Genomic DNA, 14,089 nt, shown 5'->3' with positions numbered 1-14,089 from the left:
TTTTTCCCACCAACTTTCATCCCGAACCCTCCACTCTAAGTGTTTTCCAAGATTTTAGGTTCCCCTCCCAACCCCCCCCCCCCATCCCCAATGTCACCAGATCCGGTCGGGATTAAAAATAACAGCTCTGAGACACGATATCATTCCAAAAATTAAATTTCATTAAGATCTGATCAACCGTTCGTAAGTTAAAAATACTTCATTTTTTCTATTTTTTCCGAATTAACGGGCCCTCCGCTACCCCCCCCCCCAGATGTTTAAATCGGGAAAACGACTATTTCTAATTTAATCTGGCCCGGTCTCTGATACGCCTGCCAAATTTCATCGTCTTAGCTTACCTGGAAGTGCCTAAAGTAGCAAAACCGGGACCGACAGACCGACAGAATTTACGATTGCTATATGTCACTTGGTTAATACCAAGTGCCATAACTAGAGCAAACCACATCATTATTACATTATACCCTACATAAAAGACTTCTGGAGCTAGAATATGAGAACCAGTCAGTCATGCTAAATTGAACAAAAGTTATGTAGGCCCGGTATAGGCTATTTTACAGACGTCAAGATTCAAGGATAGCACTGGGAGATCTATTTCGGGAAAGAGGGATGGACAAAGGAAACTCAACTACAAAACTCGAGTTCCTCTACATTTAAGGGGAACTCGAAAAAAAAGTGTATCTTCGAAGCAAGAAATTCGAATCGTTAAACCCGTAGCCTAACACTCTTCTGGGATGTAATTTTAAGCTTTTTTTTATTTTAGAGTAGGTCTACCCTGCAGTCCTACTCTTTAATTTTATTATCATCATAATTATTTCTTTTTACTCTGCATAGCATTGACCACAGAATCAAAGAGACTGGAGCGTTTCCCTTCAGACTTTTTTTTTCAGAGAAATTCTACCCACCTCAGTGGCAGTACCTTTTCTGAATATATCCATGGGTGATGCTGCCACATTAAAAGATACCACCAAAGACAGAGAACCACCAACGTCTCATCTACATAAGCACCGACAGTATTCCTGTACAGTTTGTGTCGTATGAAACTAAGGGGGGAAAATAAGATAAAACAAGGAAGTGTGCATTAAATAGAATACACGTTTGACAAATAATTGGTAGACTAATTACCAGTATTGGGTAAACATGCTCCATGGTGGGAACACGTAAAAAAGAACCAGCATTTGTTTTAATACATTTATGATAATTTCGACTTCTCGATTTAATAAAAGGCCTAACTTAAAAATAATCAAATTTTGAATTCGAAACTGCCGCACATTTTCTTACCGGCTCCAGCCTCCAGCAGACACCTCACCACCTCCGTATGACCATCAAAACAAGCAGCCCGAAGTGGAGTTGAATTAGTCCTTGTTACAGCATTGACACCAGCCCCCTTTTTGAGAAGATATCTGACCAATTCTAGATGCCCAGCAGCTGCTGCCACCCAGAGAGGAGGAGCATCTTCTATATTCTCACCATCGAATGATACTAGAATATACGAATAAACATTTTTATAGCCCTTTAAAATAGATATACATCAACATTACCAGGACTAAAAGCAGGGCTGTGGAACAAGAGTGAGACTGAGGAGTAAAAGACAAAGAGCAGGGCCATAGCCAGTTTTTCACCCAGATCACCAGTAATAAATGACTATGATGCACCCAGAACTCTTGGTATTTCATTTATTGACTTTCCAAACATATAAAACGGTTGAAGCTTGTTATTTTGAAAGATTTGAACGAATTGTCATCTGGAAAATTATCCAAAATTGTGTCTGATCGAGAGAAAAAACTTTTTGAAAAGTTGTCCTGTCTATAAGTTGTTGATCAAAGTTGTCAAGTCTTTATAAACAGTCCCTGGTACTTAAGGCTATTGGTCTCAAAATAAAGTTGCAGACGATCAACAGTACTTTTTCACAGACACGGCGAAAATAGAAATAATAGAAATAGGTTCATAATACGAACAATCCGATTTTGACAGGTTTTACGCCGAGACTTAGAAACAGATTTCTTCAAGATCTGGAACACAAACCATTTATAAGATAAGAGTTATAAAGTTATGTTTAGAATAGACGTCAGATGCCATAAAAATTTACCATCAGCTTTCGCCGTTAACCTAGAGTTGAGTTAATTTGGAGAGCGTGGGACAATGGAGTAGTTAGCAAAACTGAGTAATATGTTTCTTTTATGTTTCAAGAAAAGTGTAAAATTTAACCTGAATTCCACCAAAAAAAAAGGGAAAACCATTTTGATATTGAATTTCAAAACAAATTATATTCGTTTTTTTATGAGTGAGAAAACGGAATAAAAACCTCTTGAAGAAACTTATTCCCGAAATAAATAAAAAGTTAGCAAGGCTAGCATGAATGCATCAACCATTTTTAACAACAATTTTAAGGCTTGGAATTTAACGTCATTTACTTATATTACGAAGAACAAATAAACCTTTTGTGAGACATCTTACCGTTCTTTAGACATAAGCCTGCGAATAAGTAAACTTCATTGTTCTCCAGCAGTCAATTTGAGATATAAAAAAAAGAAGTCAATTTACAATTATTATTTTCAGTCGAAAAGACACAAAACAACACGTTTTCGTGCCTGGTAGTTATAATGTTATGTTGGCACTTGAATTAGGAAGCACATTATACACTTCTGCGGTATTTTGACATAATGAAACAATGATCATACCCAGCATCCAAAACCACAGATGGAACACCTTTATGCGTAAACTACTTTTTCAAATATATGACTGATGCTTTGAAAACTAATATATATTATAATGAAAAAAATTAAGCAAATGGCCAAGAAAATTGTTAATCTCAAGATTTTTTCTGAGTTGACACTGACCTAGACTGATATCAATTTACTTTATTAAATAGAGACATAGAGTATTTGGTCAACACATTGTAGATGTTCGATATTCGAATTTAGATGCACATAAAGTCACCCAACCTGACTCGATGAATTTAGAGTCAGGTTACAGTAGTAGCTGCAACCTAGTAAAGAACGAACCAAGGCCCATAGTAACCAAAAAGTAAAAAACATGTTTAAGAAAAAACTGGATAGTGGGAAAAAAACTGATTACAAAAACAAGTTTACGGGAACTTCGAAAAACAGCCCGTAACTACCTAAAAAGACTTTCTTGTATGGGCAGTACTGGTGTCCTTTTTTCTTTTCTTTTCCTCTCCACAGCTACTAGAGTATTGGAACATGATCGAGAGCTGTTTAAGGGCTCATTAGAAATCCATTTTTTTGTTCAAAAAACTGCATCTTCGTATACAAGATGATGTTATTTTGGTTTTTCTTTATTTTAATGTTTATTTTTGCATACGATTTTAGTTCGACTTCAACAAGTTGTGATCTCATATTTGAGGGAGTCTTATGCCTCATTCCCTTTGGTTCGTTCTTTACTATACCAGCTAAGAAAAAGGTGAATGCTTTTTCCTGTGCGTGATGTATATGTCTTTCTAATAAGTACTTTTATATAAGGGATAATGAAGCTTGTAAGTCTTGCTTAGGTTTGAAAGCATTTATAATGGAAGTCTTGTCGATCATTTCATGAGCAAAAACGGAAATATATTAGTCATATCTGACTTCAGAGACTTCAAGATATGAGTTTCAATTTATCCCCATTAGAACTTTTATTCATGAGTTTCAAAATCTAATTATGAGTCAAATGAGAGATTAATTTTAAAAAGGCAGGACCGTAGTTTCTCAAACAAAGAAATAAACGGAAATTCCGATCACTTATCACCAGTGATCTGTCGGAAGATAAACGTTTAGTATATAAACTCTTCTACACAAATAGCAAGAAGAAGAAACCACATGAATAAAAATACTAGACCTACGTTGCCTGGGCAACGTGAAGTGTTGCGGCAACCTTTGTCCGGCTTTGCCGATTAAAGTGTTGCGAGAGCAACACTTTGGTTTTGTTTCTTCGCTATCGGTTAAATGCTGAAGTTGTCAAAACTATCAAAGCTTTCAAAACGGCATATTCAAAGAAGAACACAATCAGTAATCACATGATCAAATTCTTCAGCGTTGAAAAAACAACAGCAAAAGAATATCGGAAAAAGGGACTAAATTGAGTTTGCAGCCAGTTGAACTTTATCCTTTTCAATCGTAGACATCGTGACGGATGAAAACTAGGAACAATATCTTGTATAATCTAGTTGGTATTAATTATAAAACTATCCGGAGCTTTTCAGGATCAAAATACCATAGATGACATTCTATTAATTATTACGAAACTACCTCATTGTTTTGTATTATCGTTTGTACCCGTTGCGTAACATCTTAATTCTAGGTTACAGTGATTGATAGACCATCGATATGAACTTTCTTACCGACAGATTTACAGGGATCGAATACAATGTGCACCAATTTGGACAAATTTCTAGCCTAAAGTGAACCGATTTTTACTTACAAGTCCCTCTCCCGAGATAGACATCAAGTTCAACCGGAAACAAATAATGGGTACACCAACAAGCAAAAGTTGCAAACTCCTCATCTCTGAAAATGATTGTAACCTAACAGCCGATTATTACTTACTAGGCCCCTAAATGTCACTTTGCAGCCGGTTGAACTTTATCCTTTTCAATCGTAGACATCGTGACGGATGGAAACTTGGAACATTATCTTATGTAATCTAGTTGGTATTATAAAACTATCTGTAACTTTTCAGGATCAAAATACCATCAGGGACCCATAAATTTCCTGTAATGACTCGCCATCCAGGATCGCTTATTATTGGATGGCGAGTCATTACAGGAAATTTATGGGTCCCTGATTCCATAGATGTGTACCAATTTGCACAAATTTGTAGCCCCTCGTGAGCCTCCTCTAGCAACCGATTCTTATTTACAAGTCCCTCTCCCGGGATATACATCCAAGTTCACCGGAAACAAATAATGGGTACACCAACTAGCAAAAGTTCCAAACCCCTTGTCGCTGAAGTCATTGTAGCCTAACAGCCGATTATTACTTACAACTCCCCTACATGTCTTACAATCGGGAGCCAAGTTGTTCTTACCATCAATTACACCAGAAACAGATAATAGGTACACCAATCAGCAAAAGTTGCAAACCCCTCATTGCCAAAGATGATTATAAGCTAATAATCGACTGTTGCTTGGAAGTCCCCTACATATCTCACAATTGGTATCGGCCTATTTTTGGTTCAAGTGTGTACCTTACCACTGAAGTTGTCAACCCCTTGAAACTTTCAAACTGGTGTATGTCATGAAGGAATTTTTGTAACAAAAAATGGATGACATATACTTGATCAGCTCATCATGGTCTATCGATTGTCATTGAAAAAAAAATTCTATCTGTCTTAGTTCAAAAGTTGACTTTTTTGCCGGAGGCCAACTTTCTAACACCACCACTTAGAAAGGAGCAAAGGATAAGCTCTAATTTCTTTAGCAATGAGAGAACTTTTAAAGTTTAAGAGGTATATCTGATACCATTTCTCTATTGCAATCCCAAGTAGAAAAAAAAGAATGGTAAAGTCAGCTGAAATCACGAACAGAAATGGCTAGAAACAATAGATGGCAGCACTTTCGGACCCGTGGGAAAATCGCACTTTTTTGTTTCTGTAAATTTTTCTATTTATCACTCAAAGAAGATATATTGGCTGTGGGGCCGGGGAACTACCGCATATATTTAACACTTATAGATTTTAGTCCATCTTCAATTTGAAACTGGTGCCTGCCTGCTTGCCTGCTAGAACGGAGCTTTCCACTCGAAAGCAGAAACATGGTTTGATGAAACGAAAGCTTGGCTGCACAACTTCAGATACTCCTCTCTGACATAGGCTATATAACTCCACTTCACTTCGCACACCATAGGCTCTGGCTCGAGGACAAGCAAAAACCATCCTTTTTGGCCCCAGGCAAGAGTTCTACGGAGCTTTCCAAAATGTAATGTCATATTCATCAATCCGGCCTGAGGTCCACACTTTCCGTAAAAACCGCACAGGTTACACCCTTACCAGTTTCCAGGAATAAGCTGAGATCGGCGGCATAGGAAAAAAAAAAAAAAAAAAAAAAAAAAAAAAAAAAAAAAAAAAAAAAAAAAAAAAAAAAAAAAAAAAAAAAAAAAAAAAAACGGGACAAAACCAGTGTTGCTCTCGCAACACAATACTAGAACGAGGTTAAGCATTAACAAGAGTGACAATACCAATCGATGAGAGACCTCTATATGTACGATATATATATATATATAAATCGCAGCAATGAATTGGGGAAACACTTGTTTAACAAGTATACTGCATACAGGGACACAAACAGGGGTCTGAGACTCGAGGCGAGATCCCCCCCCCCCGCTCCAGGAATCGTAAATGTTTATTAATTTCTCAACGACTATAATTCATATTATTGTTTATGCTTTTTCTATTATTGGCCCCTCAAAAAAATTCCGGCAGACGTGCCTGGCTGCATAGGCCCATTGTCTTATTTAAAGTGCTTAAATTGCAGTTTTAGTGTCATTTTTGTAGCTTGATGAAATACCAACTATGGTCAATGTCAAACATCAATTGTAAAAAATAAACTAGTAGAACTATATTGTTTACTACGATTATCATTCTTTCTCACTAATTATCCCCCAAAAAAGTACATACTACATACCAAAATGACGCACCGTCATTCAGCTGCAATCTGCAGTTTATCAGATCAAACAGTTCGTAGTAACGAACTGTTGTAAGGAGCGACCCGGCTCAATAGTAACCAAAACTCTAAGAAATAGAATTTTAATACCAATAGCTACATCAAAAGAATCGCATTTTAATTCTGATTTTAAACATATAAGTTTCATCAAGTTTAGTCTTACCCATCAAAAGTTACGAGCCTGAGAAAATTTGCCCTATTTTGGAAATTAGGGGGATAAACCCCCTAAAAGTTATAGAATCTTAACGAAAATCAAACCATCAGATTCAGCGTATCAGAGAACCTAATTGTAGAAGTTTCAAGATCCTATCTACAAAAATGTGGAATTTTCTATTTTTTGCCAGGTCACGGATGCGTGTTTATTTGTTCTTTTTTTTTTTTTTTTTTTTCAGGGGTGATCGTATCGACCCAGTGGTCCTAGAATCTTGCGAAAGCGCTCACTCTAACGGAAATTAAAAGTTATAGTGCCCTTTTTAGGTGACCGAAAAAATTGGAGGGCACCTAGGCCCCCTCCCACGCTAATTGTTTTCCCAAAGTCAACGGATCAAAATTCTGAGATAGCCATTTTATTCAGCGTAGTCGAAGAACCTTATAACTATGTCTTTGTGGACGACTTACTCCCTCACAGTCCACGTGGGAGGGGCTACAAGTTACAAACTTTGACCAGTGCTTACATATAGTAATACTTATCGGGAAGTGTACAGACGTTTTCAGGGGGATTTTTTGGTTGGGGGAGGGGTTGACAAGAGGGGGATATGTTGGGGGAACTATCCATCGAGGAATTTGTCATGGGGGAAGAATATTTTCATGAAGGGAGCGCAGCATTATCTAGCATTATTTAAAAAAAAAAACAATGAAAAAATAAATATGAAAAGTTTTTTCAACTGGAAGTAAGGATCAGCATTAAAACTTAAAACGAACAGAATTTATTACACATATGAGGGGCTCACCTCCTCCTAATACCTCTCTCTTTACGCTAAAGTATTTTTAGTGATTTCAACTATTTATTCTACGGCTTTCGTGACTCAGGGATCATTCTTAATGAACTGGGACAAAATTTAATCTTTAGTGTAAAGAGCGAGGTACTGACGAGGGGGTGAACCCCTCATATGTGTAATAAAAACATGAGATTACAAAAGTTCGTTACGTAAGCTAATTTATATGTTACGTTTATCTTTTACTAATAAAAACATTCGTAAAAAATTAGAAGTTCTAGTTGCGTTTTTAAGTAACCATAAATCGCAGGGCAACTAGGCTTCCTCCACCGTTCCTTTTTTTCTCAAAATCATTCGATCAAAACTATGAGAAAGCCATTTAGCCAAAAAAAAAAAACTTGCAAATTTCGTGTTAATTATTCCTCTGCGGAGAGCCAAAATCAAAATTTACTGTTTTAAAAAGCAGAGTTGAGAGAAAGAATCAAACTTTAGCGTAAAGAGCGGGGCGTTGATGAGGAAGCAGCCCCTTTCATATACGAAGTAATTTCTGTTCGTTTTAAGTTTAAATGTCAGTCCTTACTTTCAGCTAAAAAAAACTTGTTTTTTTATTTAATTTCTTAAGGAACCAATGCCAGGGCATGAAATTCACTGGGACATTGGCAATCGACACGCGGCAGACTTTTATATAGCCTACGTTATTCTAAAATTACCGATTAGCATAATTATTACATTATTCTTTAATTTTAATTCATGATGTGGCAAATCAGCAACGTCAATTAAATTAAAAAAATTTGACCTGAATTCAATTTCACCTTCCAGTTCATCCTTCGGAGATTCATACATTTTTAAGATTTGTATTCTTCTGGGATTCGTTGTGATTCTCGCTTGCTTCTCTTCTAACGTCATATTTTGTTTACGACTCCATGTGATTCTCACAGTTGCTTGTCTTCTAACCGCAGATTTTGTTTTCCATCTTTTCAGTTTTGATTAGTTGTGATGCTTGTTGTCAATTTCTTCTAACCGTAGATCTCATTGTGCTTCATTTTGTTCATTATTACTTCAGACATTATTTTTTCATACCTTTAGCTTTAGCTGTTCGGATTCATTGATGTTCCTGAATAATTTTCCATGGCGTTATAGATGCTCTAAAAAAAAAACTATTTTCGAGCTTTTCCCGGATAATTATAATTTTACTTTAATTGCGTTGCTATGTAATTCTGTAACAACCAGGCATTTTCCAGCACATATGCTCTTGGAATATCGAAATTATGCAATGACATAGTTATCGTATTATTCTTCAGTTTTAAATCATAAGGTAGCAAATCAGCAAATTTAATTACATTAAGAAATTCTGGCGTGAATTCAATTCTTCCTTCCTGTTTATCCTTCACAGATATTACAATAACATGTTCCTTGATTCTAGGTTAATTCTGATTTGTCTTCGAGTCGCAGATTTCGTTGTGCAATATTTTCCTTTGCAATTCAATGTGAGGCTCACTCTAACTTGTTCTGCGCCTTTTCCTTTAGCTGTTAGGATTTATTCGACATCTTTAATTTGGTATGCGTCATAGATACCCAAAACGATACAACCCCTGGGGAAAATGATGTAATTTTATGCTCTTTAAATACATATGAAAGTGGCGTCATTAAATTGAAAAATGTGAATTCAATTTCATTCTCACTGTCGCGTGTTCCATGCCTTTTGCTTCAGCTGCTTGCAGTCAGTCGTTATCTCGTATAACTTTGCATGCTTCATATATATATATATACCAAAAACGCTACGACCACCCCTGGGAAAAAATGATATAATTTTTTGCTCTTTAAGTGCACACGAATGTGACGTCACTCACATGAAAATGTTTTCCCAAAAGTAGGGTTCAAAACGAATTTTCCCAAACTTTTGAACTATCTAAAAAAAAATTCAGGTCAGAAAACCCTCAGTTTACCAATTTTCAAAAAAAAAATATGGAGCTCTTTCGGAGAAAAGAAATATAGAGATAAATAAATACATCTACAATTATTGCATGCTAAAAAGAGTAGATAGATTTACCTGATCCGCGAAGTTCAACATTGGCATTGCACCTCTCTAATAGATACTGAACAACCTCCAAATGTCCATTCCTGCAAGCAGCAAGAAGCGGAGTCGCTCCGTTTGTTTTAGCAGCAATGATTTTGGCTATTTCATCCCGTGACCTATGCTCCAAAAATACCTGAAAAATAGAATGATGGTGAAAAAATGATAATCCATTAAAGTATCAACAAAGAGACATTCGTACGTTGTTATTACGAAGGCAGTGCACCAAAAAATAAATGATTTTTACGAATTCAATTGGATTTTTATGTTTATTTTTACGAGTTTTTGGATAAATGAGGAAGAAAAGCCCCTTTCATATACGGAGTAATTTCTGTTCGTTTTAAGTTTTAATGTCGCTCCTTACTTTCATTTAAAAAATTTTTTTTAACGTTTTTTTTTTCTTTAATTTCTGGACGTTTTTTAATTAATGCATGTTTTGATCTTGGCTCTCCGCACATAAATAATTAAAACGAAATTTGTATATTAATTTTTTTTTGGCTAAATGGCTTTCTCATAGTTTTAATCGGAAGATTTTGAGAAAAAGGAGAGAGGGGAGAGGCCTAGTTACATTCCAATTTTTTGATTACTTAAAAAGGCAACTAGAACTTTTAATTTTTTTACGAAAATTTTCATCAGTGAAAAATATACGTAATTTACGAATTAACTTACGTAACAAACTTCTATATTCGTATGTTTTTATTCCATATATGAGGGAGTTCACCCCTCGTCGATACCTTGCTCTTTACACTAAAGCTTAAATTATGTACCAATTCCATAAGAATGACCCTTGAATCACAAAGGCCATAGAATAAATAGTTCAAATTACTAAAAATACTTTCGCGTGAAGAGCGAGGTATTACGAGGAGATAAACCCCTCATATGCGCAAGAATTTCTGCTCGTTTTAAGTTTTAATGCTGCTCCTCACATTCAGTAGAAAAAACTTTTTATGTTTATTTTGTTATTGTTTTCTTAAATAATGCTAAAAAATCTTGCGCCCCCATCATTGACAATCTCTTCCCCCATGATAAGTTTTTCCATGGAAACCCCCAACCCCCTCACCTCAACTCTCCCTCCCAAACCAAAAAAAATCCCCTGAAAAAGTCCGTACACTTCCCTGTAACCATTACTATATATAAACGCAGGTCAAATTTTGTAACTTGTAACCCCTCCCACAGGGACTGCGGGGGAGTAAGTCGTCCCCAAAGACATAGTTATTAGGTTTTTCGACTATGGTGAATAAAATGGCTATCTCGGAATTTTGACCCGGCGACTTTGGGGGAAAATGAGCGTGGGAGGGGGCCTAGGTGCCCTCAATTTTTTTTTGGTTGCTTAAAAAGGGCACTAGAACTTTTAATTTCCGTTAGAATGAGCCCTCTCGCGACATTCTAGGACCACTGGGTCGATACGATCAAAAAAAAGAGCTAAGAGCTCATATGGCACTTGTGACGAGGCAAGAAGAGTTTAGACCAAGAGCTCATATGGTATGAGCTCTAACAAAATTTTAAGAATCAATAGATTAATTTAAAAAGAAAATCAGAGGCTTAATGCCGGTCAGGATTTAAAATAAGAGCTCTGAGTCACGATGTCCTTTTAAATATCAAAATTTATTAAGATCCGATCACCCACTCGTACGTTATAAATACCTCACTTTTTCTAATTTTTCCTCTCTCTTTAGCCCCCCAGATGGTCGAATCTGGACAGCTCCCTGACACGCCTACCGATTTTCATCGTCCTAGCACCTTCGTAAGTTAAAAATACGTCATTTTTTTCAAAATTAACCCCACCCACCCACCCCCCTAATAGAGTGGATCCGTTCCAATTATGCCAATCACGTATCTACGACTTCTGATTATTTTTCCCACCAGGTTTCATCCCGATCCCTCCACTCTAAGCGTTTTCCATGATTTTAGGTTCCCCCCCCCCAAACTCCCCCCAATGTCGTCAGATCCGGTCGGGATTTAAAATAAGAGCTTTGAGACACGACATCCTTTGAAATATCAAATTTCATTGAGATCCGATCACCCGTTCGTAAGTTAAAAATACCTCATTTTTCTAATTTTTCAGAATTATCCCCCCCCCAACTACCCCAAAGAGAGCGAATCAGTTCTGGTTATATCAATCATGTATCTAGGACTTGTGCTTACTTTTCCCACTAAGTTAATCCCGATCCCTCCACTCTAAGTGTTTTCCAATATTTTAGGTTTTACCCTCCCAACTCCCCCCCAGTGTCACCAAATCCGGTTGGGATTTAAAATAACAGCTCTTAGACACGAAATCCTTCCAAACATCAAATTTCATTAAGATCTGATCAACCGTTCGTAAGTTAAAAATACTTCATTTTTTCTATTTTTTCCGAATTAACGGGCCCCCCACTCCCTCCAAAATGGTCAAATCGGGAAAACGACTATTTCTAATTTAATCTGGTCCGGTCCCTGATACGCCTGCCAAATTTCATCGTCCTAGCTTACCTGGAAGTGCCTAAAGTAGCAAAGCCGGGACCGACAGAATTTGCGATTGCTATATGTCACTTGGTTAATATCAAGTGCCATAAAAATCAAATAAACACGCATCCGTGATCCGTATTCTGGCAAAAAATGCGAAATTCCACATTTTTATAGATAGGAGCTTGAAACTTCTTCAATAAGGTTCACTGATACGATGAATCTGATGGTCTGATTTTCGTTAAGATTGTACGACCTTTAGGCAGTGTTTCCCCCTATTTTCAAAAATGAGGCAAATTTTCTCAGGCTCGTAACTTTTGATGGGTAAAACTAATCTTGATGAAACTTATATAATTAAAATCAACATCAAAATGCGCTTCTTTTGATTCTTTGAATAAATGGAGGTACGACATTTATTGAAATAAATTCGCGTGACAAGTTTCGGAGGGTTATATTTTCTTTCTTTATATAAATTTATTTCTATGAATTAGTTTCTATTAGTGTAGCGAGAGATCAAAGAGAAGTGACAGACTTAATTGGAGATATATAATTTTGGCTATACATTTGCACATTAGAATGGGAGGGGGGGGGGGGAATACAGTATTCGGACAGTGTGAAGTTACAGATCAATTCATTCTTGTCAATATGCAATACATTAGGCATTGAGACCCACTATATTTTTCCCACTCCCCAACCCTATTTCCCAAGTTTGTTTGTAAAATGTGAAATGAAAAATGATTATATTAGGATTGAGCATGAGAGAAACAGGTTCTAATTGGATGAAGAATCGTATGTCGGCGCTGTATAATATAAGTTCCCTAATAAATTACGTATGAATTACTGTTTATAAATTACGTATAACGTAATTTAATAAATTACTTATGAATGACATGTTTTTTTACTCCGTATATGAAAGATGCTTTTCCTCCTCAACGACTTACTCCCCCCGCTCTTTACGCTAAAGTTTGACTCTTTCTCTTAACTCTATTTGTAAAAACGTAAGAAACCTTAGCGTAAAGAGGGGCGTTGAGGAGGAAAAGCCTCTTTCATATACGGAGTAATTTCTTTTCGTTTTAAGTTTTAACGTTGCTCCTTATTTTCATTTTTTTTTTTAACTTGTTTTTTTTTATTTAATTTCTGGACGTTTTTGAATTAATGCATGTTTTGATCTTGGCTCTCCGCACATAAATAATTAAAACGAAATTTGCATATTAATTAATAGCAGTTAATCAGAAGATTTTGAGATAAAAGGAGCGAGGGAGGAGGCCTAGTTGCCCTCCAACTTTTTGATTACTTAAAAAAACCACTAGAACTTTTAATTTTTTACAAACATTTCGCTATATTCGCATCTTTTTGTTGCGTATATGAGGGGGTTCAACCCCCGTCGATACCTCGCTCTTTACACTATAGCTTAAATTTTGTCCCAATTCCATAAGAATACCCCTGAATCACATAGACCGTAGAATAAATAGTTGAAACTACTAAAAATACTTTAGCGTAAAGAGTGAGGCATAACGAGGAGGTAAACCCCTCATATGAGTAATAATTTTTGTTCGTTTTAAGTTTTAATGCTGCTCCTTACTTTCAGTAGAAAAAACTTTTCACATTTATTTTTTCATCGTTTTTTCCAATAATGCTAGAAAATCCTGCACCCACTTCATTTAAATTCTCTTCCCCATGAGAAGTTTCTCCACGGAAATATCCTCCAACGTAACCCCCCCCTAAGCTCTCCCCCGTAAACCAAAAAATCCTCCTGAAAACGTCTCTACACTTCCCAGTAACCATTACTATATGTAAACACAGGTCAAAGCTTGTAACTTGCAGACCCTCCCATGGGGACTGCGGGGGAGTAATTCGTCACTAAAGACATAGTTATTAGGTTTCTCGACTATGGTGAATAAAATGGCTATCTCAGAATTTTGACTCGGTGACTTTTGGGAAAAATGAGCGTGGGAGGGGGCCTAGGTGCCCTAGAACTTTTGA

At 36.4% G+C, this 14,089-nt stretch overlaps 1 protein-coding gene across 2 annotated transcripts in view; it reads right to left on the bottom strand.

Annotated features, from left to right (window-relative positions):
• LOC136027288 (protein fem-1 homolog C-like) overlaps positions 1 to 14,089 on the bottom strand; it is a 56,390-nt gene that overhangs the window by 22,233 nt on the left and 20,068 nt on the right. For both annotated transcript variants that reach the window (XM_065704385.1, XM_065704383.1), the window contains exons 2-3: positions 9,641 to 9,800; positions 1,279 to 1,479 (exon numbers count right to left, since the gene is read on the bottom strand). In XM_065704385.1, the coding sequence (XP_065560457.1) occupies positions 1,279 to 1,479; positions 9,641 to 9,800 (361 nt within the window). The remainder of the gene's footprint in view (positions 1 to 1,278; positions 1,480 to 9,640; positions 9,801 to 14,089) is intronic.

The sequence above is a fragment of the Artemia franciscana genome, chromosome 5 (assembly GCF_032884065.1).
Source record: "Artemia franciscana chromosome 5, ASM3288406v1, whole genome shotgun sequence".
NCBI lineage: Eukaryota > Metazoa > Arthropoda > Branchiopoda > Anostraca > Artemiidae > Artemia > Artemia franciscana.
The sequence above is the reverse complement of the archived record's forward strand: the minus strand, read 5'-3'. Positions and strand labels throughout refer to the sequence as shown.